The sequence below is a fragment of the Gouania willdenowi genome, chromosome 20 (genome assembly GCF_900634775.1).
Source record: "Gouania willdenowi chromosome 20, fGouWil2.1, whole genome shotgun sequence".
NCBI classification, from domain to species: Eukaryota; Metazoa; Chordata; class Actinopteri; order Blenniiformes; family Gobiesocidae; genus Gouania; species Gouania willdenowi.
Genome location: NC_041063.1, coordinates 28563613 through 28590315, shown reverse-complemented (window position 1 = coordinate 28590315; position 26703 = coordinate 28563613). Strand labels below are relative to the sequence as shown.

Below are 26703 nucleotides of genomic sequence, written 5' to 3'. Positions count from 1 at the left end.
GTCCTCCCACCTGTTTGTCACACCCTCCCACCTGTCTGTCTCTCAGGTTTCTAACCCTACAGGTGGATGAGGGACACATAAAGTCCGTCTCTCTGTTGCCGGGCGGATTTTCTCGTCACGCTCCCGCCTCTTTTTTCATTGGTGGGCTTCCACCAGCTCAGAGTTCCCATCTGCCAATGAGATTGCAAGACTTATACTATTCATTTATAGGGTGCATTCAACACCTGGTACTGGGTGGAGTGTAAGTACACGCATACACACACACACACACACACACACACACTGCTCTGATTGGTTGTATCTACTTCCTGCAGGCTCGTCGACCTATCAGGAGCTGTCAGGTATGAAGGGGTGGAGCTTGATAGTTGCCATTTAGTGCAGACATCTGAGGGGGCGGAGCTTCGTGATGAGCAGAACGTTGAACCCACGCCTCACCCCATCCATTTAACTGTAGCCCCGCCCACACACCTTAACAGCCAATCACTTGGATCGCAGACGGTAACCAACACACCTGCTCATTGATAGTGTCATCAGGGAATGGTCATCATTGATTGGTTGTTTTTTGATGCAGTGTGCGTTGGTGGTAGAGCCAACGTTTGTAGCTTCAGCCGCTCAGTTTGGATCATTACACAGTCACATGACCTTCATCATCAACCCCAGCACGGTTCGCAAGAGGTGACACACACACAAACACACACACACACTGACACACACACACACACACACTGACCCTGTGTGTGTGTGTGTGTGTGTGTGTGTGTGTCAGTGTGTCCCTCACAGTGTCCCTGAGGACCCGTTCTGATCAGTCATTGGTTGTCCTGCTCTCTGACTCAAAGCTGATGGACTTTGTATTGGTCAGGCTGAAGAGGGGGCGGGTCTTAGTGTCAGCTGACCTGGGAAAAGGTCCCGCCTCTGTTTCATCACCTGTCCCCGTAAATGACGGACACTGGCATACAGTAAGTAAATCTGTCTCACCTCCCGTATCACCACCTGTCTCACCTCCCGTATCACCACCTGTCTCACCTCCCGTATCACCACCTGTCTTACCACCTGTCTTACCTCTCCTCAGGTGAGTGCAGAAGTTAGTCGTCGGTCTGTATCAGTGTCAGTTGATGGTTCTGATCTGAGCTCAGCGTCACTTAAAGGAAACCAGCTGGACGTCAACAACCTGGTGTACCTTGGAGGAGCCCCGCCCACTCTCAACACACGAAGGATTAACGTACGCATCACTGTCTCTGTCTCACCTGTCTGTTCATCTGTATCTCACCTGTCTGTCTGACTGTCTTCCTCAGGTCAGTAGTAGTCTCCAGGGATGTATTCGCTCTCTCACTATAAACAGAGCCATACTGGATCTGACCACGCCCACCTCACAACATGATGTCACTTCCTGCTTTGCCAAAGAGGAAACAGGAAGTTACTTTAACGGCAGTGGATACGCTGAATTAGGTCAGTTATCACCATGGCAACCACGGCCTTTAACACACAGCTGTGTGTGTGTTAATGTGTGTGTGTGTGTGTGTCTAGTTCACAGAGGTTATAAGGTGGGCTCTGATTTGTCGGTTTCCCTGGAGTTTCGAAGCAGCCAATCAGAGGGAGTGTTGCTGGGGATCAGCAGTGCTAAGGTGGATGCCATTGGCTTGGAGCTGATTGGTGGACAGGTGAGTCACATGACCTCTTATCGCATGATGAACAGTGTGTTAACAAAGTGGGCGTGTCCTCAGGTGGTGTTTAACGTCAACAACGGAGCGGGTCGAGTGTCAGTGCGTTCCATTGGTCAGCTACTGTGTGACGGCCAATGGCACCGCCTCTCAGCCAATAAGAGCAAACACAGGCTAAGTCTGAGCGTGGATGGGCGGAGCTTCACCACAACCAATCCTTATCCACAATCCACTTCTGCCGAGACCAACAACCCTGTTTACCTGGGAGGGTTTCCAGGTACCTGTCTGTCTGTCTTTAACTTGTCTGTCTGTCTCTACCTGTCTGTCTCACCTGGGTGCCACTGTCTGTCTTTCAGTTGGGGTGAAGCAGAATTGTCTGTCTCTCAGCGTTGGGTTGAAAGGTTGTATGAAGAACGTTCGGTTGATCAAGTCAAACTTTATTGATCCTCTGAATCTAAGCTCCGCCCACCTCCTGCTGGGTGTCCAACCAGAGTCCTGTCCTGTTGCTTAGCAACACTCAGACCGGCTGAGATCCTGGTTTTAATTGAATAAAGATTTTCAAACATATTCTTCCTTTCTGTCAGAGACTAATTAGATGAATGAATGAATAATAACAGCCTCATTGAAGTGTTCACTTTCATTTATTATCAGACACAATCATAGTTCCAGGTGAAAACACTAAGGGGGCGTGGTTTCTAATAGGACACTAGTGGGTGTAGTTTTTGTGTAATATGATACTAGGAGCATGGCATAACAGCAGCTAAAGGATTCAAGCGCCTTTGTTCCTGGATTTAACTGTTAACTCATCACTAAATAATATAAACATGCTGTGTGTGTCAGCAGGCCTCAGTCCTGATAGGGAGACAGAACAAAGAGGGCGTTACATGACGCTATGATAGGCACCAGTCAATGAGTGGGAGTGGACTGACTCGCCTGGTCGTTGTCTGCAGTGATGACGATCCTCTTCTCCATCCTGGTCTCTGATGGTTTCACAGCCTAAAACAAAGGGACAGGCTGAGTGTCGCCTTGGTGATAGGCAGGGACCATGTCTGTTACTACGGTTACCTTAGTGCAACTGCTGATGGAAGTCTGAGCGCTCAGCAGCAGGTCTGAGGTCCGACCCTGAAACAACAATCACCCAAAACAGTTATCACCGTTATCACAGGGGAAGTTCTATTTCATAACATTCATTCTAATGTCTCACTACGGGATATACGCCTTGGCGTCTTATCACAGAAGCCCTTTCTCATAATGCTAACCTGATTGGCTGGTGAAATGTATTCATCTGCGACAGGTAGTCCCACCTACTATAAGTAGGGTGGGCGGAGAATACATTGGCATTCAAAAACCTCTTCTCATCAGGAAGCTTCTCACAGCGGCAGCTCAAATGTCCACAGGTGGACCCTACCTTGGATTCCGTCAACGGACACTGCTGCTGTATCCTTTCTTGAGACCACCAGGTCAACCAGTGTTTTTTCCATGCCCCCACACTCGGGAATACACTGTTTTGCACCCTCCACGGCTGTCAAAAAGGAACCGACCGCTGAGACCCCGGTTTTTTGCACGGCTCTTCACCTGCACACTCAACGCCACCCCTCGTCTATTGAGCACCGGACCCGACACCCCAGTCGATGACTTGTTTGCGACACCGCTCTCGCCACCCCACGCGGTCGCCAGGCTCTAGTTGTTGGCGTCCACTAGCTTAGTGGCTAGCAGCCACGTGTTAGTGCTAGCTAGCTTCTCCTTTCTGTCTGCACCCCAGGAAGCATGGAGGGCAATGCCCCACACACCGAAGGGGCTGAAGGCTTGGGGGTTCGCCTCTGCAGGTGTGGCAAGAAGAACTCCAAGCCCTCGGGTCCTGTCACCACTGTGCTGCCTTCACCATGAAGAGCCTACGCAGACGACTGGCATGACAGGTCAGCCTGGGACCCCTCCCTCCCCCTCTCGGCTCCGAATCGATCGCTGCGGAAAGAATGGAGACGAGCACCTGTGCAAAGTCCAGCTGGGGTTCCCAGTCCGACGTCGCCTTTGTACAACAATGACGTGACCTCGGAATTCCTCATCTCAGAGGATGAAGAGGACAACGACATCTTCGTTACCAGTGCTCGGGCTGAAAAGCCTCTGCCGCTCCACATAGGAAGTGAAGGGAAGCATACCAGCTTTTCCCCTCCCCAGCACAGGCATGATGGAGGTCTGTAGGCACGCCGCCACCGGCCTGTCCATCCCGTGGCCCGCGGTCGTGACAAAGGTGACCAGGTCCCGGTATGAGGGGAAGCAACTCTCCCCAACTGCTCCCCGTCTTCTCGGAGCTGTTGGACAAAGTGGCACGCTCCTGTAAGGACTGACCTTTCACCAACAGAGGCGCTGTACTAAGCACTTCTTCCCGGGACTGCCACGGGATGGAAGGCCTGGGCCTGCTTCGCATGCCTCGGGTGGAGCCGCTGGTTGCTACACACCTGCTCCCTCGGGCGCCTGTCGTTTCTCCACGGAAACCAAGCCTGCCTGGGAAGTCCGACTGCCTGCAATCAGCCCTGTTGAAGTGCACTTACAGGGCTTCAGCACTCTCGGCCAGGGCTCTGATCGTCTTCTCACTGCTCACGGCATACCAGGCGGAGCTCTGGGGTGACTTTGGGTCAACTCCGGACCTGACCTGCTGGGAGAAGATGTCGGTGGTCACCGTTTTGTGCCTCGGGGTCTAGCGCTGTGCGGCCCAGGCCACGGAGAGAGCGATGGGGGCTGATTCGCCGGCCAGATTCACTCACAGGCCCAGGGAGAATCCGTCCTATCCTGGATTTATGTGCACTCAACAGGTATCTCACAGGTTCACATCTGTCGACTTGAAGGATGCGTATTTTCACATCATGATTTTTCTTTCCCACAGAAAGTACCTGCGGTTTGCTTTCCAGGTGATGTGTTTCCGCGACACAGGTGGAGACCTTTGCAGCGTGTCTTACACTTTTCCAACCGGGAAGGCTCATTCAACTCAGGACGTGTCTCCAGCTGCTTGGGCTTATGGTGTCAGCCATCCTGATGACATGCCTAGGCCACCTCCACATGAGGGAATTCCAGCTGTGGGTGGCCGCGTGTGGACTGGACCCGGTGTGTCATGGGGCACGGAGGGTGTTAGTCACGTCTGTGTGCCGAGTCTCTGCACCATTGGCGCACCCTGTCTTTCCTGACACGTGGGGTGCACATCCAGGGAGGCCATCATCATGGATGCCAGCTTGACGGACTGGGGCGCGGTGCATGAGGGGCGATCGGTGAGAGGGCGTTGGAGTACGGAACTCCAGCGCTCCCACATCATTTACTTGGAACTCTCAGCGGTGTTCCTTGTGCTGAGGCATTTTCTTTTGTTCCTCACGGGCCACCATGTCCTGGTGAAGACTAAAAATACGACCACAGTAGCTTACATCAACCACCAGATTGATGTAAGCTGAGAGCGACGCATATCCCGGGAGCCCTGAATGCAGGCGCGGACCTGCAGTCCAGGGGTGCATCGTATTACGTGGACTGGCAGCTTCAGCTGGAGGTTGTGTAGCAGATATGGGCCCGTTACGCACGGGCTGGGGTAGATCTGTTTGCTGCAGACGAAAACACTGTTCTTCAGTTAGCGCACAATAGGCTGTACGTGCTGCTCCATGCTTTCCCTCCGCTGGCCCTGATCCCCCCCACTCTCGGCAGGGTGAGAGTGCACGGGCACAGTCTGATCCTGGTGGTTCTGCGTTCTCTGGCAGCCATGCACTGGCTGCCAGAGATTTACCAGCTGTTGTGCAAACTTAAAGTTTGTGTCCCTGAAGGTGGTGCTGCTGCTGGCTGAGCGTGTCAGTGGCATCAGTGCACTCATTGTGTGCTCAGTTTTTCCCTGGCAATGTGAGGATGATATTAAAGCCCAACCCGGCTTTTGTGCCGAAGGTGAGGCCCTGTGAGGAGGGGCCTCACCTGCTGTGTTCTGTATGCGCTGTGCGCATACGTGGATGTGACAGGGAGCATCAGGAGGAGCGATCAGCTTTTCGTCTCTTGAGCTCCGCCCCGTACGGGGAAGCCTGTCACTAAGCAACGCCTGTCACACTGGGTAGTGGAAGCGATTGCTTTAGCTCATTCGACTCAGGGTTTAGCCACCTCCTGGGCCTTGTTCAGGGGACTGTCTTTTCAGGATATTTGTGTGCTGCCGAGTTGGGCCTCGCCCTTCACTTTTATCCGGTTTTACCGTCTGGATGTCTCCATTCCGTGTGTGGCATGGGCGTTTCTCCGGTCCTGATCGGTGTGGTGCTGCCCTGTGGGCTGGTGTAACATGCGATAAGCTTGTCTGCAATACGGGAACTATGATATCCCATAGTGAAACATTGAAATGAATATTATGAAATAAAACTTTTGGTTATTTACATAACCCAGGTTTTACAAGGGAGATGTTTCACAAAGACAACCCTTCATGCTGCCTGAGTGAGAAGAGGTTTGCTTGTTGAATACCAATGTATTCTCTACTTATAGTAGGTGGGACTACCTGTGGCGGATCAATACACAGCCAATCAGGTTGGCATTATGAGAAAGGGCTTCTGTGATATGATGCGGATACGTATATCCCATAGTGAGACACCTCACTCATATTACTCATAGAACCGGGGTTATGTACATTATCACAGGGTAGTTATCACATGTTATTACATGTTGCCACAGGGATAGTTATCATAGGGGTAGTTATCACATGTTATTACAGGGGTAGTTATCACATGTTATTACATGTTCCCACAGGGATAGTTATCATAGGGGTAGTTATCACATGTTATCATAGGGGTAGTTATCACATGTTATTACATGTTACCACAGGGATAGTTATCATAGGGGTAGTTATCACATGTTATTACATGTTACCACAGGGATAGTTATCATAGGGGTAGTTATCACATGTTATTACATGTTCCCACAGGGATAGTTATCATAGGGGTAGTTATCACATGTTATCATAGGGGTAGTTATCACATGTTATTACATGTTACCACAGGGATAGTTATCATAGGGGTAGTTATCACATGTTATTACATGTTACCACAGGGATAGTTATCATAGGGGTAGTTATCACATGTTATTACATGTTACCACAGGGGTTGTTATTACATGTTATCATAGGGGTAGTCATCACATGTTATTACAGGGGTAGTCATCACATGTTATTACAGGGGTAGTCATCACATGTTATTACAGGGGTAGTCATCACATGTTATTACGTTACCACAGGGGTTGTTATCACATGTTATCATAGGGGTAGTTATCACATGTTATTACAGGGATAGTTATCACATGTTATTACGTTACCACAGGGGTTGTTATCACATGTTATCATAGGGGTAGTTATCACATGTTATTACAGGGGTAGTTATCACATGTTATCACAGGGGTAGTTATCACATGTTATTACAGGGGTAGTTATCACATGTTATTACGTTACCACAGGGGTAGTTATCACATGTTATTACAGGGGTAGTTATCACATGTTATTACAGGGGTAGTTATCACATGTTATTACGTTACCACAGGGGTTGTTATCACGTTATTACAGGGGTAGTCATCACATGTTATTACAGGGGTAGTTATCACATGTTATTACATGTTACCACAGGGGTAGTCATCACATGTTATCACAGGGGTAGTCATCACATGTTATCACAGGGATAGTCATCACATGTTATTACGTTACCACAGGGGTAGTTATCACATGTTAACACAGGGTGTTATTTTACCTCTGGTTGAGGTTCGTCAATGTCATTAGACGGAAGCCTCCTATTGGCTGAGAGTCTGGATGTGTGGTGGGGCAAAGTGGGGTCGTCATGGTAATCTTCGCTCGCGCTGATATTAGCATTGATGCTATCAGCCAGTCGAACAGCAGCATCCACAGCGTCGTCCACTGCTATCTGTGCTAACACGCTAATCGCATCTTCGCTAGTGTTGCTAGCATCGTCGTCACTCGCTGAGCTGAGCTCATGGTCGCTGATGTCATCAATAACATCATCACTGACATTTATAGCCTGGTTAGCATCATTAGCATCAGCCCACAGCTGAGTGACCTCATCTACATGAGACATGCCCCCCCCCAGTGGGGAGGGAAGGGGGTTAGAGGGTGGACCAACCTGGGTCTGTTCTCTGATTGGCTCGTTCAGGTCACATGACTCTGTGACCAGGAGGACCGTCTCTACCTCCGATATCTGGAACAAAAGGAACATAATCATGTTATAATGTAGTCTGTAGCTCACTGACACTGTCTGTCTGTAGATTAACTGACAATTACCTACAGATAAACTGAGTTACAGACAGATTAACAGATTAACTGACAAATTAACTGACCTGCCACTGCTTCTGTTCTCTGAATGATTTTTGTTCTTGTGCTGATTTTAGCAGAGCACTGAGTTCAGGAGACATTTCATCAAAGGAGGGCTGACAGACAGACAGACAGACAGACAGACAGACAGACAGACAAAAGAAAAGTTATAGGTGAAAGTATTTTGTGAATTAAATTAGGAGACTTGAGCCATGCAGGGGGTGGGGCCATGTGGGTGTGGTTGTTTTAAAATAAAACCTGAACCTTACAAACCAACAATAGCATAAAAAAACATCAAAGCCAAACCAATCACAAGTCACAACTCTCAAAGCCCTGCCCTCTCCAGCAGCCAATGAAAGCTCAGTTGACCTCTCAGCTGAGGTCAGGTGACTTCAGGTGAAGCTGTTAGCATGTAGCTCTGTTAGCGTGTAGCTCTATTTCCATGCCGACCACCAATCAGCGTACCACTGTGGGAGAGGACGGAGAGGTCCTACTGCTGGACGCACTGTTTAATGACCTGAATGATGACATCACACAGAGGTCGAGAGTCCTTGCTCCGCCCCAGATGAGGTCGCTGATGACATCACAGATGGTAGGCATGGCCTCCGGTGAGGTGGGCGTTTGTACCTCACAGATTGTGATCAGAGGTTGCCCTGTGATGACATCACGCAGCTCAGGCTCACTACCCGTTGTCATAGTAACGTAGCTGCGCCCCAAAGTGCAGCTCCGCTCTCGGATTGGCTGAAGAGGAGCGACATCCAACGCGCACACACACACACACACACACCCTGAGGTTCTACAGACATAAGAAGGTTCTAAAGATACGACTGGACGAGAACGTCAGAGGAAGTTCTCCTATAGACCAACATCTGGAGGAGAACCAGCACGACGAGAACATCAGGAGAACCTCCGCTGTCCACAGGTTTGACTATAATAAAGACGTCTCACCTGCTGAACATCCAACGGTTCAATCATTGGAGAATCTTCAATCGTCCTTAGACAGAAACGTCTGTCCCACTCTGTCTGTCCTTCATTTTCTCCTCGGTTCTCCTCCAGGAACGACTGACGAAGAACTCTGAGGGAGCTCAACGCCTTCAGATCCTCCTCTGGACTCTCCGACGCCTCCTGGAGAGAAGGAGGGACAGCAGTGAGACACACACACATGTTAAAGAAATAACTTGTGTGTTTACCTGAGTTTTTAATTCCTCATCCGACTGAGGGACAGACAGAGGGACAGACAGAGGGACAGACAGGGGGACAGACAGAGGGACAGACAGGGGGACAGACAGGGGGACAGACAGGGGGACAGACAGGGGGACAGACAGGTCAGGCAGTGTTTCCATGGTAATGTTATGATTGAATCTCAAACCTCAGTAGCTGTAAGTTCTCCGTCCACCACAGTGTCAGTGAGCTCCATCTAACAGACACACAGACACACAGAGGCTAATAGAATCTGTCGGGGGGGTGGGGGGGGGAGATGGGTTACCTTGGTTTCGGGTCCATCTGTAGTTTTTTCGTCCACCAGAGGAACGTCGTCCACTGTGGAGTCGCATGACACTGCTTAATGACGGCTTCTCAAACCTGTTCTGTTATTGGCTCTTACCTTCCACTGGCTCCACCCCCCTCATCCCAGGTGTGACTGTGGCGATGATGTCACTGACAGCGATGGCTTTGGACGCAGCATAAAGCCCTGAGTCTGACAGACAGACAGAAACCACGGTAACCACAGATGTTACAGGGGCGGGGTTATCAGGTGCAACCACGGTAACCATGGCAACCAGCAGTCCTGACCACAGACCAGCCAATCAGAGCTTGGCCCGCATGCCTGGGCTGCTCAGCCAATCAGCATTCAGTACACTGTCACGCATCACATGGGCCAAGTGCAGCCAATCAGAGAGCATCATCCCCATAGGAGGTGGATGATGCGTTTAGAGGCGTGGCCAATATCAGAGAGCGGTGGGATTATCCGCTACCTTTGTAAGTGCCGTCATTGGCTGTGGGGAACACTGAGCAGCCAATCAGAGACGAGGTGGGCGTGTTCCTCGAGGCTGAGAACCAATCAGAATATTAACGAGCACAACAAGAAGAAATGAACCAATCACAAAGTAAGAAGTCTAACCCAGAGCCAGGCTTTACTCTCAGAGACTACAGTGACTTAAAGACCTGTACCCTGACACAACTACAACCAGAACCACAACACGGCTCCAAGAATCAGGACCAGGACTAAAAGAGCTGAACCAGCTTATAGAAAAACAAGCTCCACGTCCTAGAACTCTAAAAACTGGATCTGGAAAGGAACCAGAATTTTCAAAGCTGACGTTCTGAGATCTAAAAAGAACAAAGAACCAGTGAACTTGTCCTACCTCCGTCCAGGCTGCGGCTGAGGATGCTCCTCTTACTGATGCATCGTGGGAAATGTGGGGGGGGGCGGCAGATCTGAGCACTGGCTCTACGACTCTGGACCTGAGTCCGACCGCTGAACCTGAACTTTGACCCCAGAGACAAGAACCTCCGAGACGGTTCCTCAGGGGACACCAGCCTGAGGACAGACAGACAGATGAATGTGTCCTGATGTCCTTGAATGCAACATGCCGTACCTGAAGAATGAATGATGTTCCACAGAGACTTTCCACAGACGCTTTGCTGCTCTGTGATTGGCCAGTTTAAAGCCAATGATGGAGTCAAAGTGCTCGAACTACAGACAGAGGGACAGACAGGGTTGGCACCAGTTAGCAATGGCTAGCACTGGTTAGCACTGGCTAATGCAAGACCTTCTTCTTCTTTGGTGGTGTCTCACCTGCTCAGGCCGGACTTTGATGTAGAAATTGTTGCGTTTGTAGGAGATCTTTGAGATCTTGGACCAGGAGAACCTGTTGATCCTCAACCGATCTCTGTAGACCAGCAGACCTGAGCTGACCACGCCCAGCATGATGGCCACGCCCTCTGAGTCCTGAACATCACAATTAGAGAAATAATCTGGATTATTTTTGTGAAATATAAAAAACAAATATTTCAAACATCAGTTATAGTTACAGACAAAGATAAGCACAACATCTGAAGTGTTTATAGAAGCAAATAATAATCTTTGGGTAATAATAATACATTAATAATAATATATATGTATATATGTGTGTTTATGCATCATATTCTCCAGATTAACATGATTTAAAAACCTTTATTAGCATCATTAATGGTGACATCTGTACAGTAGGACGTGGGAAAGTTTCAACTACATGTGTTTACAGCAACCAATCAGGGATGGAAAAATCATTACACACTCACTCACACTAAGTGGGTCACATTGATTGGCTGATTGTGGGGGAGGAGCCTGTGAGGTAATGTGACCTTGAGCGTACCTTAGCATGATGAAGGTCTACTCCGTACATGGAGAGTTTCTTTACGTTCTCCAGGAAGTTCATCTCAGCCTCAGCAGGACTCATTCCTCTGATCAATTACAACATTAATAACATTATTAACATTAGCATTAACATTAAAAACAATAACAGTTATTAACAGTGAGATGTTAGTGTATAGTGCTGAACTGTCACTAGGAGGAAATTAAAAAAAACCTTGATTATGGGCGTGGCTCCTTAAATAGTTAAGTCACAGCAGCCCCGCCCCCACAGCACTGCACAGTTCCACATGGAGCTGTCAATCAATGCTCACTGAGGGCGGGGCCAACAGTGAGTGATCTAATTTCAGCCAATAGAAACATTCTATTATAATAGAGGGCAGTCACTCTGATATTTATTACTACATACTGTATAAATACACTACATTTAAATATAAATACACTACATTTAAATATAAATACACTACATTAGTTCAAACCTGATCAGAGATGATTCAGAAGAACAAAATAGTTTTATGACTTACACTTTAACAGATAAACAGTTAAGTTGTCAATAATAAACAAACAATAATAATAAACAAACAATAATAATAAAGGTCACCTGTAAGTTTTGTGCAGTTCAATGATTTTTTCTTCCATTTCTTTCGTTTGATTTGGAGCAAAACTGAGTTCACTGACATCACTGGATTCATCTGAGAGACAGACAGACAGGTCAGTTACAGACAGACAGATTAGAGACAAACTGACAGACAGGTCATTACCTGGGTCATAATCTCCGAGCTCTGATTGGACGGTGAAGGATCCGAGGATAGTCTGAGTAACAAATGAACACGGTAGACGTCCAGATACTATGTCCTGTCTGAGCTGGAGACACAGGAAGTACCTACAGACAGACAGACAGACAGACAGACAGACAGACAGGTTAAGCACAGGTAAAACTTCAGGCTGTGACTGAAAGGTGCGTGGACCAACCGGCTGATGTCCTCTGACAGGTGGGCGGGGTCAGGAGGGTAGAACTTCACATTAAAGCTGAAGTTATAAGGAACGCCTGAGAGACAACGAGCAGGGCAAAGAATCAAAGGAACCAATCACAACACAGCAAACAAACAAACAAGACTCACCTCTGACCTGCTTCTTCATCTCCTTAGCTGGATCCAACCAGTTCTAAAGACACAGACAGGAAGTTACAGACACACATAACTGTCTGTAGAGTTACAGTTTTATTTCATAACATTTGTTTGGATGTCTCACTACGGGATAAACGCCTCCGTGTCATGTTCACAGAAGTCCTTTCTCATAAAGCCAACCTGATTGGCTGGTGAAATGTATTCATCCGCTACAAGTAGTCCCGCCCCCTATAAGTATGGTGGGCGGAGAATACATTGGCATTCAAAAACCTCTTCTCATCAGGAAACTTCTTGTCCACAGGTGGACCCCTACCCCTACCTTGGACTCCGTTGACAGACGCTGCTGCTGAATCCTTTTTTGTGACCATTAGGTCAACCAGTGCTTTTCCTGTGCCCAAGCTTTTTTGTCTTTGTTCAAGAAAACTATAGCGGATTTAGCATTATTAATACTGACCAAATGTATTAATTAAATGTAATAATGTCTGGACACTGTTTGATACATTTGACAAAAAGACAATATCCTATGTTCATGATCTCCAGTTGTTATACCTGACAAAGTGGCTTCAGCTCTAATAGGCGTGGCTAAAGGCTCAATGACCAGAGAGGACAGCCCTGATTGGTTGACCTCTCTAATGTTAACAGGCTTGATAAATTCTTATTTGTCATTACACGTGTTGTAGGGTTGGTATTCAATAATTTTATCTGCAATTCACCGTTGTCCCTCCCTGATTCACTGGCATCCTCTCGCTGCTGAACAAGTGTTTCTCCTGCACTGTGTCAAAGCGGCTTCAATTCCAGGTATTTTTGGTCCCCAAACGGGGGGGGGTTGGAATCTGCCCTATCCTGGATTTACGAGCTCTCAACAGGTATCTCAGGAGATACAGGTTCACGATGCTCATGCATGGTGAGTCAGGGTGATTGGTTCACATCTGTCGACCTGAAGTATGCGTATTTCCACGTCCTGATTTTTCCTCCCCACAGAAAGTAGCTGCGGTTTGCCTTCCAGGGGATACGTAACCATTACTGGGTCCTCCCATTTGGCCTTTCTCTGAGCCCAAGAATATTGTATGGTGCACGGAAGTAACGGTAGCCCCGCAGAGACTGATATGGAGGTCAGGGCGAACACCCGTATATGTTACGTCACCTAGACCAGTGGTTCCCAACCTTTCTTGTCTTGTGTACCCCTTGAGCCTTTTAGTCATACCATGAGTACCCCCTCACTCATACGTGTTCATGATTCTCCAAAAGTAGAACATAACACAACTTAATATTTAATGCAAGTCATTTTATTTCATCTTCTTAAATTGAACAATTAATATTCAGGTATTATCTTCTTATTTAACTCAAATTAAACTTAAAATTATGTTGCCTTCAAGGTAATAAAATTATAAATGTCAGAAATATTATTATAGTAAATGTTTGTATTATTAATACTGATATATTATGTTTATATTGTTGTTAAAGAAAAAAAATAGTTGAAATTAGAAAAAATAAGAATAAATAAAAATAATAAGTAATTGTTCCTTTTAAACAGGAATTTAAAAACAAGTCATAGTGGACACGTACCATTTTATTGATGAACTTATGAAATGACTGAGAATATTTTTTATTATCTTGGAAATAAATTCTTAATTTTTCCACGTTCCCCTGGTTGGGAAACACTGACCTAGAGGATCTGTTAATACTGGTACACATGATAGTATGTTCAGTGCTGTTCATGGTGCACCTTTAGGTGGCCCGGGTGGAGACTTTTCCAGCCGGTAAGACACGTCCAATGTAGGACGTGTCTTACCGGCTGCTACGGTTCATGGCGTCAACCATCCTGGTGACCCGCCTCCTCCACCTCTACATGCAAAGACAACCCTTCATGTTGCCTGAGTGATAAGATGTTTGCTTATGTATTCTCCGCCCACCCTCCTTATAGGCATTTCACCAGCCAATCAGGTTGGCTTTATGAGAAAGGGCTTCTGTGAATATGACGTAGAGGTGTTTATCCCATAGTGAGACATCTCACGCATAGAACCTGGATTATATACATAACCTAAAATTACAGTTACAGGTTATAGTTACTGTTACAGGACAGGCCTGTGACCTCACATCCTGTTTTCTCTTCATGTTATTTGTGAATTAAATCCTGTTTTTGAGCAAGTTACTGGTGTGGATTCATTATAACCCTGAGCTAGTCATTACAGACAGACACAGACATTTACAGACACAGACATTTACGGACACAGATACAGACACATAGTTACAGACACAGACCTTGTTGTTGTCTGTGTCTTTGAAGCTCAGGGCGAAGTAATCTCTCTCCAACAGGTTCAGATGTTCACAGACTTTATCAAACAGAACCAGACCACGACTTCTCTTCTACACACACACACACAGTGTTATTATGTGTGTGTGTGTGTGTGTGTGTTATTGTGTGTGTGTGTGTGTAGCCTCACCTCCATTAAGCAGGTGAACAGTGACCCGTCCAGCAGGGCCACCCTGGTCTGCATGGTCCTAAAGCCCATAGGTCTGACTGGTGAGCGGCTGATCCTACTGGTTGATGACAGGTGACTGATAGAGTCCTCGCCCAATGAGCAGCAAGCACGGCCCCCGTCGTCCTGACAACAGACAGGTGATGTCACCATGTGTTTACAGTCTGTCTGTAACTCTGTCTGTTATCGTTACCTGCTTCAACTCCAGGACAGACTCCGCCTCCGAAGGGCGAGGTTCACCTGGCTCCGTCGTCATGGTGATCCACCTGTGTGTCATAGAGGATGCTGCGGTTAGCATGGAAACACTGTCACAGACACGACTTCACGTTAAATCAAACTGTGATGTCATCACAGGGTCACCATGGTTACTGACCACCCAGCTGTCAGGTAAATGTTACCATGGCAACAGCAGGATTACAGCTGGGACACAATCTGCAGTAATCTGACCAACACACACACACACACACACACACACACACATAACACACACACACATAACACACACACACACATAATAACACACACACACACACACACACATATAACACACACACACATAACACACACACACACATAACACACACACACACATAATAACACACACACACACACACATATAACACACACACACATAATAACACACACACATATAACACACACACACGTATAATAACACACACACATATAATAACACACACACACACACATATAGAACACACACGTATAATAACACACACACACATATAGAACACACACACACACAACACACACCCACACACACATAATAACACGTATAATAACACACACACATATGATAACACACACACACACATAGAACACACACACACATATAGAACACACACACGTATAATAATACACACACACACATAATAACACACACATATAGAACACACACACACACATATAGAACACACACACGTATAATAATACACACACACACACACATATAACACACACATAATAACACACACACACACACATATAGAACACACACATGTATAATAACACACACACACACATAAGAACACACACACACACAATAACACACACACATAATAACACACGTATAATAACACACACACACACATATAACACACACACATATAATAACACACACACATAAAACACACACGTATAATAACACACACACACACAATAACACACGTATAATAACACACACACATATAATAACACACACACACATAGAACACACACACACATATAGAACACACACACGTATAATAACACACACACACATATAACACACACACATATATAATAACACACACACACACACATATAATAACACACACACACATACATATAATAACACACACACATAGAACACACACGTATAATAACACACACACACATATAATAACACACACAGACACACACATAATAACACACACACACATAGAACACACACACACATATAGAACACACACACGTATAATAACACACACACACATATAATAACACACACACACACATATAACACACACACATATATAATAACACACACACACACATATAATAACACACACACACACATATAACACACACACACATATAACACACACACATATATAATAACACACACACACACACACATATAATAACACACACATATAATAACACACACACACATATAACACACACACACATATAATAACACACACACACATATAACACACACACACATATAACACACACACATATATAATAACACACACACACACACACACATATAATAACACACACATAAAACACACACACACATACATATAATAACACACATATAACACACACACACACGTATAATAACACACACAGACACACACACACGTATAATAACACACACAGACACACACACACATATAATAACACACACAGACACACACACACACATATATAATAACACACACATTTAATAACACACACACACACACACACATATAATAACACACACACACACACATATATAATAACACACACACACAATAACACACACACATAATAACGCACATAACACACACGTATATTAACACACACACATACATATAATAACACACACACACACACACACACACACACATATATAATAACACACACATATAATAACACACACAGACACACACATAATAACACACACACACACATAGAACACACACACACATAGAACACACACACGTATAATAACACACACACACATATAACACACACACATATATAATAACACACACACACACATATAATAACACACACACACACATATATAATAACACACACATTTAATAACACACACACACACACACACATATAATAACACACACACACACACATACATATAATAACACACACACACACATATAATAACACACACACACACACATACATATAATAACACACACACACACATATATAATAACACACACATTTAATAACACACACACACACACACACATATAATAACACACACACACACACATACATATAATAACACACACACACACACACACACACACACATATATAATAACACACACATATAATAACACACACAGACACACACATAATAACACACACACACATAGAACACACACACACATAGAACACACACACGTATAATAACACACACACACATATAACACACACACATATATAATAACACACACACACACATATAATAACACACACACACACATATAACACACACACACATATAACACACACACACATATAACACACACACACATATAAGACACACACACATATAACACACACACATATATAATAACACACACACACACACATATAACACACACACACATATAACACACACACACATATAAGACACACACACATATAACACACACACATATATAATAACACACACACACACACATATAATAACACACACATATAATAACACACACACACATATAACACACACACACATATAATAACACACACACACATATAACACACACACACATATAACACACACACATATATAATAACACACACACACACACACACATATAATAACACACACATAAAACACACACACACATACATATAATAACACACATATAACACACACACGTATAATAACACACACAGACACACACATATAATAACACACACAGACACACACATATAATAACACACACAGACACACACACACACATATATAATAACACACACATTTAATAACACACACACACATATAACAAACACACACCACACACACACATATATAATAACACACACACACAATAACACACACACATAATAACGCACATAACACACACGTATATTAACACACACACATACATATAATAACACACACACACACACACACACATATAATAACACAAAAACAATAGAAGAACACACACACAACACACACAAACATATATAAAACACACACATATAATAACACACACACACACACATATAAAAACACACACATAATAACACACACACATATATAATAACACACACACACACATATAATAACACACACACACACACATATAATAACACACACATATAATAACACACACACACACATATATAATAACACACACATATAATAACACACATATATAATAACACACACACACATATATAATAACACACACACATACATAATACAACACACACATAATTTAACACACACACATATAATACACACACACACACACACACACACACACACACACACACATATATATATAATACACACGCACACACACACATATATAATACATACACACACACACACACACACACACAATTAATAACACACACACACACACACAATAACACACACATATTTACACACTGCTCTCCTTCAGGTCCTCAGACACTCCTCACCTGTCCTCGTGCTCTCCGGTAACGGACCGTTTTTTCCTCACTACGACATAACGCACAGCTGTGATGTCATGACGCTGCAGCTGCGCTGACGTCACAACTAATCTTTATTTTGAAAAATCCAAACGGTCTGACCCTTCACAATAAAAGACCGCAAAAACTCTGACCACGTGAAGAGGCGGTTATCAGCTCAGCGTGTGTGTGTGTGTGTGTGAGAATATGTGTGTGTGTTATATTATGTGTGTGTGAGAATATATGTGTTTTTATGTGTGTGTGTTATATTATGTGTGTGTGTTAAATGTGTTATTGTGTGTGTTAAATTGTGTGTGTGTTGTATTATATGTGTGTTATGTTATGTGTGTGTGTGTAATGTGTATGTGTGTGTGTGTTATTGTGTGTGTGTTATTGTTTTTATATGTGTGTGTGTGTGTTACTCACATGGTTTAGACAGGAAGCAGGAGGAAAAAAAAGTCCCAGTCAAAAAATGAACACACACACTTTCACTTACAAATGGAACAAGGTCACACTAAACTACACAAACAAACACAACAACATCCTCATCGCCATGGTGACGGTGAGACACACGTACCTGTTCCAGTCGCTGTGAAGCCTCAGTGATGAAAACGAGGACAGAGTGTTTGTGATGGACGGATTATTGGTTTTTATTCAGGCTCCGCCCACACAGATTACCCCTCCCCCTCACATCTGTAGGGTTACAGTTGTGCTGGATTAACACACTAAGGATTGTGGGTATTGTAGTCCTTATTACACCCTTTCACTTTTTTAATAGTTTTTTTTTTAATGTGTTTTGTTTATTTAATGCATTAGGAATAATCAGGATTAATATTACTTATATTTTTTAAATGAAGTTATGAGCTCACCTGTTTATTCTGACAGGGACAGCTCACCACTGCCCCCTGTCAGTGAGACATGGTACTGTTTGCACTGACCAATCAGATGACTGCTCACATACAGGCTGTGAAAAAACATCTTCCTTCTTCATTATTCTTGATTATTTCTCATATTTATCTTAAATGTTCTGAATCATTAAAGCCATTTAATGAAATAACCATTAGACCAGTGGTTCCCAAACTTTCTGTGCCCATGGTACACCAAACGACAAGTCAAAATCTAAAGTCATACCTATTGTGAAAAATAGCCTAACATGTGTTATCACACATCATGTACAATATCACGGGCCTCTCGCTGTTTCTCTGTTTTAATGTTGTGCTTTGTCACAGTCAGTCTACGCAACCGCGAGAACAGCGAAATATTGCGTTCTCTTTTTTTCTTAGGAAAGAATTGTTTTTTGGTATAGTTTGCCTCTGTATTATAAAATGAGTGCATACAAACTAAATTAAAATATAATGATGTTTCTGTAGTTGTATATTGCAATAATAATGTGTCAGTGTGTTTATAACATCATGGATTCCCACACATGACCAGACTCAGGATTTATTCTTTCCAGTGACAAGAACATAAAACACAATGTTAATAAATTCATCATTTTCAGGTCAGTACATTTCATTTGGTAAAAGTATATTTTAAACTTTTTTTTATTATTATTAAAGCGAGGGTAGGTATTTTTCTCTAGATACAATTTTTAAGTTTTTAGTTGAAATTATTTTTATGTCCCGACAGAAATTAAGATCTTATGTTCTCTGAAAAAGGAACAAAGGAAATCCATCATCTGTAGCAGCTGTAAACCTGTAATAACTTCTACCAATGGAAAAAAGGAACAGTTTTTTTTTTAACCAATCACGTCTTCCTGCTTGTTCTCGATCCCTCACATGCACGAGCTCACACTGAAAGTGCGTCACCGCTGACAGAGTTAAATCAGAGTTTTTAGTCATGTTTATTAACATATATAATGATAAAGTTTATTGTTTACTTACTGCTGAATGAGACAATGTACTTTCTACACAATACAAGTGATGAGCTGAGCTGTGAGCATGCATGTGAGTGAGACAGAGCACAGAGGGGAGGGGCGAGGGGGGTAAAGGCGGAGCCATCAGAGAGGCTACATTCAATCATGCTTGCTTTTGAAAATTACCTACCCAACCTTTAATAAATACAGGTAATAATTTGTAAAATTATGCATTAACCAAACAGAAAACTAGGTCTACTTTTATAACCTGAAACATTTTTCCTTATGTTTATATAAGTTATAGATTTTTCAATTTCAATTTAACAACTTCACAACAGAAATATTTTTATATTATACTATTTAGATACATAAATTAAATATTCACACTCTGAATTTTATTAAAGAGAAATTTACTATATTTTAAATACTAACTTATTTTAGACCTTAAATAAAAAATGTAAAATACCCGTCTTGTCTTGTAGATATCCTCTGAAAACTGTACAGTTTTTTAAGATTATAATATCCTGCACTATTCTATTCTATTCTGCATTTTTTTTTTACAGACTTTGATTCGATGTTTTTTGCACTAATTATTTTTGCACTACCTTCTGCTGTTCACACACTTTTAGAGCGAGAGCTGCTATTTTCTAGTTTTGTTGTGCTTCTAAAGAGTAACAATGACAACAAAAGGATTCTTAAATACATAAACAAGGTTTTAAGCTCATTTTAAACTATTTTCCTCTTCTCATATAAACAACTTCATTAACTTGAATTATAGAAAAATGAGTTATATTTGAACAGTCCAGTTATTATGAGCTCACAGTAGCTCTTTGGTGTCACTCCTGTTCCCGTGCGTGTTGTTAGTGCACGTTCCAGCTGTTCTGAGCTCAATAACATTTATAGAGACTTTCTCATCACCTGTCGAGAATCATGCGCGCGCACACGCACCCAGCTGCTTTATGTTTGATGGGCGCGGGACGTCGCGAGGTCCGCGCGCCAAAATTGACGTCACCACGCACTCTGCGCTCGGAGCACTCATCAGGCAGATCAATCTCACGGCACACCTGGACTTCCCCCACGGTACACCAGTGTGCCACGGTACACCGTTTGGGAACCTCTGCATTAGACAACCAAACTAAACATAAAAGTAGTATGTTAAGTTAAATGCAACAATTTATTGTTTTATTAATCACAGCAAACCGTGAAGCAGCCCCAGATAATGACTGTACCACCACCATGCTTCACTGGTAGTATGATGTTCTTTTTCTCTAATTCGGTCTTATTTTTACTCCACATAGAACGAGACGCACAACTTTCACAACGTATTGTTTCTCCACAGAATGTTTCTCTTTATGGATCAGTTGTAAAATGTTGAAATGAAACAAACAGTAATTTATAAAAGAGTCAAGTGGACACATTGATTAACAGGTGAGCACGTCACAGCATTGAACTATGACTGTTTAATTTCATCATTCCAACAAAACTTACCTTTGGACGTAGATCAGCCTGTGTTTGTCTTTATTTCTGTGTTTTTTAGTTGTTATGAAATTTTGCCAATGATGAGAAAGAGAGAAGGAAAAACTGATCCATAATCTGTACATTGATCCCCTCCAAAACCTAATGGAATCTTCCATGTCCATAGTTTGTCTTTGGTCAAATTTAGTCAAAATCCATGATGTACTTTTGAGATAATCCTGCTAACAAACAAACAGGTGAGAATATTTAAACCCGCTCAGTGGAGATAACAGTTAATGCTGTAGATTTAAATGCTGACCACCAGCTGGTGGCGCTATTTAATCACACACCAGGATATAAAGAATAAAGAAGTGGTGACCTTAGGTGACCCTAACGATAATAATGATGAGAAATAAAAACCTGATAATAATAATGTAGTAAAGACAGTTGTTGTGGTCATATCAATAGATAAATATAATAATATTAAAGCTACACACAGAGCTCGGTTATGTTTGTTGACGTCATTTGTTTACTGTTGACGGTTGGCTTCGTTGAGCTCGCGCGCTCCGCTCCAGGCCGGGAGGTCCGACTGGGCCGCGTTACTCCGCGACCCAAAGCAGATCCCTCCGCGGTCTCCGCTCTCATTCCCGCTTCTGTGTGCACGCGCGACTACACAGACTCACACGCGCGTACGTAATACGTTATTTCTCCCGGTCACGCCACCCTGCGCCCCCCCTCCCCCCACCACCCCGAGCAGCAGCTTCGTTTCTCAAGGAACTACTTTCCCTGCCGCCGCCGGTTGCAGGCAGTGCTTCGGTCGCTCCCAAACATGGCCTCCGTGTCGGAGCGGCCACTTCAACTTTAATATTTTACCGATTTACAGCGAAAAGAGCCCGATTTCTTCCTTGACGGCCACCGGCGATGTCTGGACGGAGCTCCCTGTCATGGCAGACGTGTGAGCCGCAGGCTATCTGTCGGAGAAAGTTACTGTTTGCTCGGAACACTTCGTTTTAAGTCGCTACTGCGAAGCTGGAGAGGAAAAAGAAACCCGGATCTAAACAGTAAGAGCGGCTCCTCTGACACTTCCGAGCCCGGGACCGAGCCCTCCGTCCCCCGTAGATGGCCGGGATTTACATCCACAGTTAGCGGTGTCATACTGACAGAACACGGTTAGCCTAGCCGCTAATGCTAACGCCCGGTGAAGGGTCTGTAGCTAACTGCTAACAGCAGCTCATAGAGCCTCCTCTCCCCGGAGCTGAGCGCCTGTTCTCGGCAGCTGTTGGTGACATGAGTCGGGCCATTAACAGCTGCTTAGGGCACTAGTTAGTCATATTTTATAGGATATAAATGACTTTCTATAACATAAGTAGCAATGTTTTGTTTTTATCTTTGCTAATTTTCTTAAATGTTATGTTTGTTTAGCTCATTTTGTCAGATTATTTTTTGCACTTTTTTTATTTAGTGTTATTATTTACTGAATTAGTTTGTGGGATTTATATATATCACGCCGTAAGAAATCGTAACTCAAAGGAATTAAATGAAAATGCCACAAAAGGATGAAGTAATAATAATTTTATTGGTAATGGTGATAGTTAGCTAACCCTAGCAAAACGAGCAATACAATAAAACAACTTGCATATCATAACTAAAGTAAACGAGTTAAGTATTGATGTAAAGTACTATGGTTATAGTTTACAGTAAATTTTGGTGATGTTATGATAGTGTGATGTTTGATATGAACTCATTAGTCTGTGTACATTTGAATCAAAGCTTTAGACTCATTAAACATTCAGTTATTAGTTTAAAACTTTAAAACCATTCCACACACAGCAATGGGATACACACACACACACACACATACACACTGTTTATTTCCACAGTCCTTTACTCTGAAACTCATCCAATAACAAACTGTACATGTGTGCATGAGACAGGAAAGAGATGTGATGTCACATACGGGGACACCTGTGGAATGTTTTTTTTCTTCCCAGAATGCCGTCTGAGGCTCACTCCCATCAGCCTTGGGACAGAGGACCGCTTCCTCCAATCACGCGGGCCAAAGCTGCGGCCTCTAGCCCCGCCCTAGAGCGACGGACTCGTGGACAGACTCAGAGAGATGGAAGCAGTAGCCGCTCCGCCCCGCCCCCAGCCCTGCCCCCTCTCAGGAAGAAGTGAGTGTTTGTTTGTGTTTATTTCACTCGTTCAAAGTAAACAAACACTGACCAGGTGTGTTTGCCCCACCCATAGGGGGCGGAGCCAAGGCCGGGCTCAAGTAAAAGACAATGAGAAGAAGCAAAGGACAGGTGTGTGCAGAATCACACGTGTCTTTGTGTGTATCAAACCTGTGTTTTTTTTGTGTATATTAAATCTGTGTGTGTGTTTGTATTTATTAACCTTGTGTGTGTGCGTTTGTTTCAGGGATGAAAGAGAAAACCACAGGACGTCGTCAATCCTCCTCTAGGAGGAAATCCAGTCCAGATCCAGAGCTTACCCAGGACCTAATCAGTTCAGACCCTAAAGCAGACCCCTCCCAGTCAGAGCCCAGTCCACATCCTGAATTAATCCCAGACCCAATAGTTCCCAGTCCTAAACCCACCACAGAGTCTCAGCCCTCCTCCTTTGAACCCAGTCCTGACTCAGATCCCAGTGCTCCGCCCCTCTCCAGTCCAAAGTCTATCTCCGTTCTTCATGGTTCACCTGAGGAAGAGGTCCAGAGTCCCAGTCCGTGTCCCCCCTCCCTCAGACTAGACGAGGACTCCCTGTCTCCGCTCTTCCTGCGCTGCTTGTCTGAGGACTCTGGGTCGTCGCCCACCCCCAGCCTGGGTGACACCAGCAGACGGTGATCACCTTTACCTGCCTTCGTCACCGTGCTTGCTTTGTGCCTAATGTCTGTGTGTCGCTCACAGGCTGCAGCATTGTGCCTTCTGTTATCGTGGCGATGAGCCCCTCTTGGGTGTGGGGGCACTGTTGGTCTTCGGTCCGACACCCGGTTACATTCCTCTGCATGTCCTGAACCGCCGAGCCTCGTCCGAGAGAGACGACGACTGTCATGACCACTGCTACCATGGAGACCAGGCCCCACCCACGTGAGTGACATTACAGAGTACAGCGTAAAAGATAACGGCAGCAGAATTAACTTTGACCTTTGTGTGTGTATGTGTAGGTGTGACAGTCCTGAGCAGAGTGGTGAGCATTAATCATTACAGCACTGATCAATATTCATAAACATCTATGATAATCTGTGTGTGTGTGTGTGTGTGTGTGTGTGTGTGTGTGTGTGTGTGTGTGTGTGTGTGTAGAGTCTTCCTCAGACCTCATAAAGCAGCTCGGACCAATCGGACTCCCACATGACATTGACGTCCAATCACTGTTTGACCCCACAGGTGTGTGTGTGAACCACTCAGTGTGTGAGAGTTATTTCTGATTGTGTGTGTGTGTGTAGGTCAGTGTGTTACCCACCTACAGTGTGCGTCCTGGTCAGAGGGTGTGTGTCAGGGCGAGAACCAATCACTGCTGTACGTAGACAAGGCCATCGATGCAGGTAGTACACAGGTGAGTGTGTGCGTCTGACGCTTGGGTCCTTTGGGAGGTGGGGCTTCAGCACTCACTTAGACCCACCCCTTCTCCACCTGTGCAGGTGTGCGTGTTCTGCGGGCGGCTTGGTGCGTCTCTGCGTTGTCAGGAGATGGGCTGTGGGCGGAGCTACCACTTCCCCTGTGCTGCTGCTGCTGGAGCAAATCAGGACTGGGCACAAAAACACACACTGTGCAGCAGACACATACACGCAGGTACACAGACACATTTTTTTTGACACTGTGTCAGTTTTAACTTGTGTGTGTGTGTGTGTGTGGCTGCAGGGTCGTCTCGGTGTGAGTTGTGTTCAGGTGTTGGTAACAACCTGTTGATGTGCTGTTGCTGTGGTAACCATTACCATGGCAGCTGCTTGGACCCACCCCTGGTCCCATCCCCCTTGTGTCGGGTCGGTTGGCAGTGTCCGCAGTGCAGAGTGTGCATGAGCTGCAGGTAGCGCACACAAACACGCATAGTTGAACCTACACCTACCTACCTACCTAAACATAAAGGTTAAACGTAGTCCCTCTGTCCTCACCTGTAGACTTTCAGGTTAAATGTTCTATAGTGTAATGTTTAGTTTGTTTACCTTAGGCTGAGGGGAAACAACAATGAGCTTGCTGTGTGTGCACGCTGTGATAAAGCGTATCACGCTCACTGCCTTTCTCCACCACTGGAGTTTCCGTCCCCGGCCGGTTGGACCTGTAAGGTAAGAACGTTGCTTCCATCGCTGTAGTGTTGTTGCTTTACCTGACTGTCTTTTCCTCTTCAGAACTGCAGAGTTTGTCGCCGCTGTGGTGTTGCACCATCAGGCCATTGGGTCAATCACCCTTTCTTATGCGAGTCATGTGACCCGGCCCTCCCCTGCTCTCTCTGTGGTCAAGCTCCAGATCTCCAGACACTAGAGAACCATGTGACCTGCACTGGCTGCTTTCGGTAAAGAACTGTTCGTATGAGAATAAAGATTTGTGCAGTGTTGTGA

General features: G+C 44.5%; 3 protein-coding genes across 22 annotated transcripts in view; 2 read left to right on the top strand and 1 right to left on the bottom strand.

Moving 5' to 3' along the window:
* The window catches only part of lama1 (laminin, alpha 1), a 42770-nt gene extending 40545 nt beyond the window's left edge, over nucleotides 1-2225 (top strand). For all 6 annotated transcript variants that reach the window (XM_028434767.1, XM_028434766.1, XM_028434763.1 and 3 more), the window contains 9 exons: nucleotides 47-241; nucleotides 315-498; nucleotides 572-675; nucleotides 767-956; nucleotides 1070-1219; nucleotides 1293-1446; nucleotides 1525-1658; nucleotides 1722-1935; nucleotides 2015-2225. In XM_028434767.1, coding sequence (XP_028290568.1) covers nucleotides 47-241; nucleotides 315-498; nucleotides 572-675; nucleotides 767-956; nucleotides 1070-1219; nucleotides 1293-1446; nucleotides 1525-1658; nucleotides 1722-1935; nucleotides 2015-2169 — 1480 coding nt within the window. In that variant the 3' untranslated portion in view covers nucleotides 2170-2225. The remainder of the gene's footprint in view (nucleotides 1-46; nucleotides 242-314; nucleotides 499-571; nucleotides 676-766; nucleotides 957-1069; nucleotides 1220-1292; nucleotides 1447-1524; nucleotides 1659-1721; nucleotides 1936-2014) is intronic.
* Nucleotides 2226-2280: 55 nt separating this feature from the next.
* Nucleotides 2281-19495, bottom strand: LOC114454329 (band 4.1-like protein 3). Of its 12 annotated transcripts, none has more exons than XM_028434701.1 (23): nucleotides 19419-19495; nucleotides 15121-15193; nucleotides 14892-15053; nucleotides 14710-14814; nucleotides 12442-12484; nucleotides 12293-12368; nucleotides 12082-12203; nucleotides 11922-12012; nucleotides 11325-11412; nucleotides 10766-10918; nucleotides 10566-10663; nucleotides 10332-10507; nucleotides 9942-10016; nucleotides 9572-9664; nucleotides 9455-9528; nucleotides 9338-9385; nucleotides 9159-9182; nucleotides 8917-9093; nucleotides 7995-8084; nucleotides 7394-7855; nucleotides 2724-2780; nucleotides 2588-2654; nucleotides 2281-2510 (listed from the first exon to the last, which is right to left on the bottom strand). In XM_028434701.1, exons 2-23 carry the CDS (start codon nucleotides 15181-15183, stop codon nucleotides 2428-2430), a joined length of 2427 nt encoding a protein of 808 aa, XP_028290502.1. In that variant the 5' UTR covers nucleotides 15184-15193; nucleotides 19419-19495; the 3' UTR covers nucleotides 2281-2427. The 12 variants fall into 12 exon arrangements, with proteins under 12 accessions (XP_028290502.1, XP_028290501.1, XP_028290508.1 ...); XM_028434700.1 differs by lacking the exon at nucleotides 19419-19495 and adding an exon at nucleotides 18833-19015; XM_028434707.1 differs by lacking the exon at nucleotides 19419-19495 and adding an exon at nucleotides 18833-19014 and having other exon boundaries at nucleotides 2592-2654.
* Nucleotides 19496-22877: 3382 nt separating this feature from the next.
* The window catches only part of LOC114454075 (histone-lysine N-methyltransferase 2C-like), a 62917-nt gene continuing 59091 nt past the window's right edge, over nucleotides 22878-26703 (top strand). For all 4 annotated transcript variants that reach the window (XM_028434212.1, XM_028434211.1, XM_028434210.1 and 1 more), the window contains exons 1-12: nucleotides 22878-23212; nucleotides 24143-24322; nucleotides 24399-24454; nucleotides 24570-24990; nucleotides 25058-25237; nucleotides 25315-25337; nucleotides 25451-25534; nucleotides 25594-25703; nucleotides 25789-25939; nucleotides 26009-26174; nucleotides 26316-26430; nucleotides 26494-26657. In XM_028434212.1, the coding sequence (XP_028290013.1) occupies nucleotides 24144-24322; nucleotides 24399-24454; nucleotides 24570-24990; nucleotides 25058-25237; nucleotides 25315-25337; nucleotides 25451-25534; nucleotides 25594-25703; nucleotides 25789-25939; nucleotides 26009-26174; nucleotides 26316-26430; nucleotides 26494-26657 (1649 nt within the window). In that variant the 5' untranslated portion in view covers nucleotides 22878-23212; nucleotide 24143. The remainder of the gene's footprint in view (nucleotides 23213-24142; nucleotides 24323-24398; nucleotides 24455-24569; nucleotides 24991-25057; nucleotides 25238-25314; nucleotides 25338-25450; nucleotides 25535-25593; nucleotides 25704-25788; nucleotides 25940-26008; nucleotides 26175-26315; nucleotides 26431-26493; nucleotides 26658-26703) is intronic.

Excerpts from the sequence above, each read along its gene's own strand:
- LOC114454329 (XM_028434701.1), bottom strand. The coding sequence starts at position 15,183 with ATGACGACGGAGCCAGGTGAACCTCGCCCTTCGGAGGCGGAGTCTGTC. Across the intron at positions 11,413-11,921 it reads GAACTGCACAAAACTTACAG|AGGAATGAGTCCTGCTGAGG; the intron begins GTGACCTTTATT and ends GTAATTGATCAG. Across the intron at positions 9,183-9,337 it reads GAGAACTTACAGCTACTGAG|TCGGATGAGGAATTAAAAAC; the intron begins GTTTGAGATTCA and ends TCTGTCCCTCAG.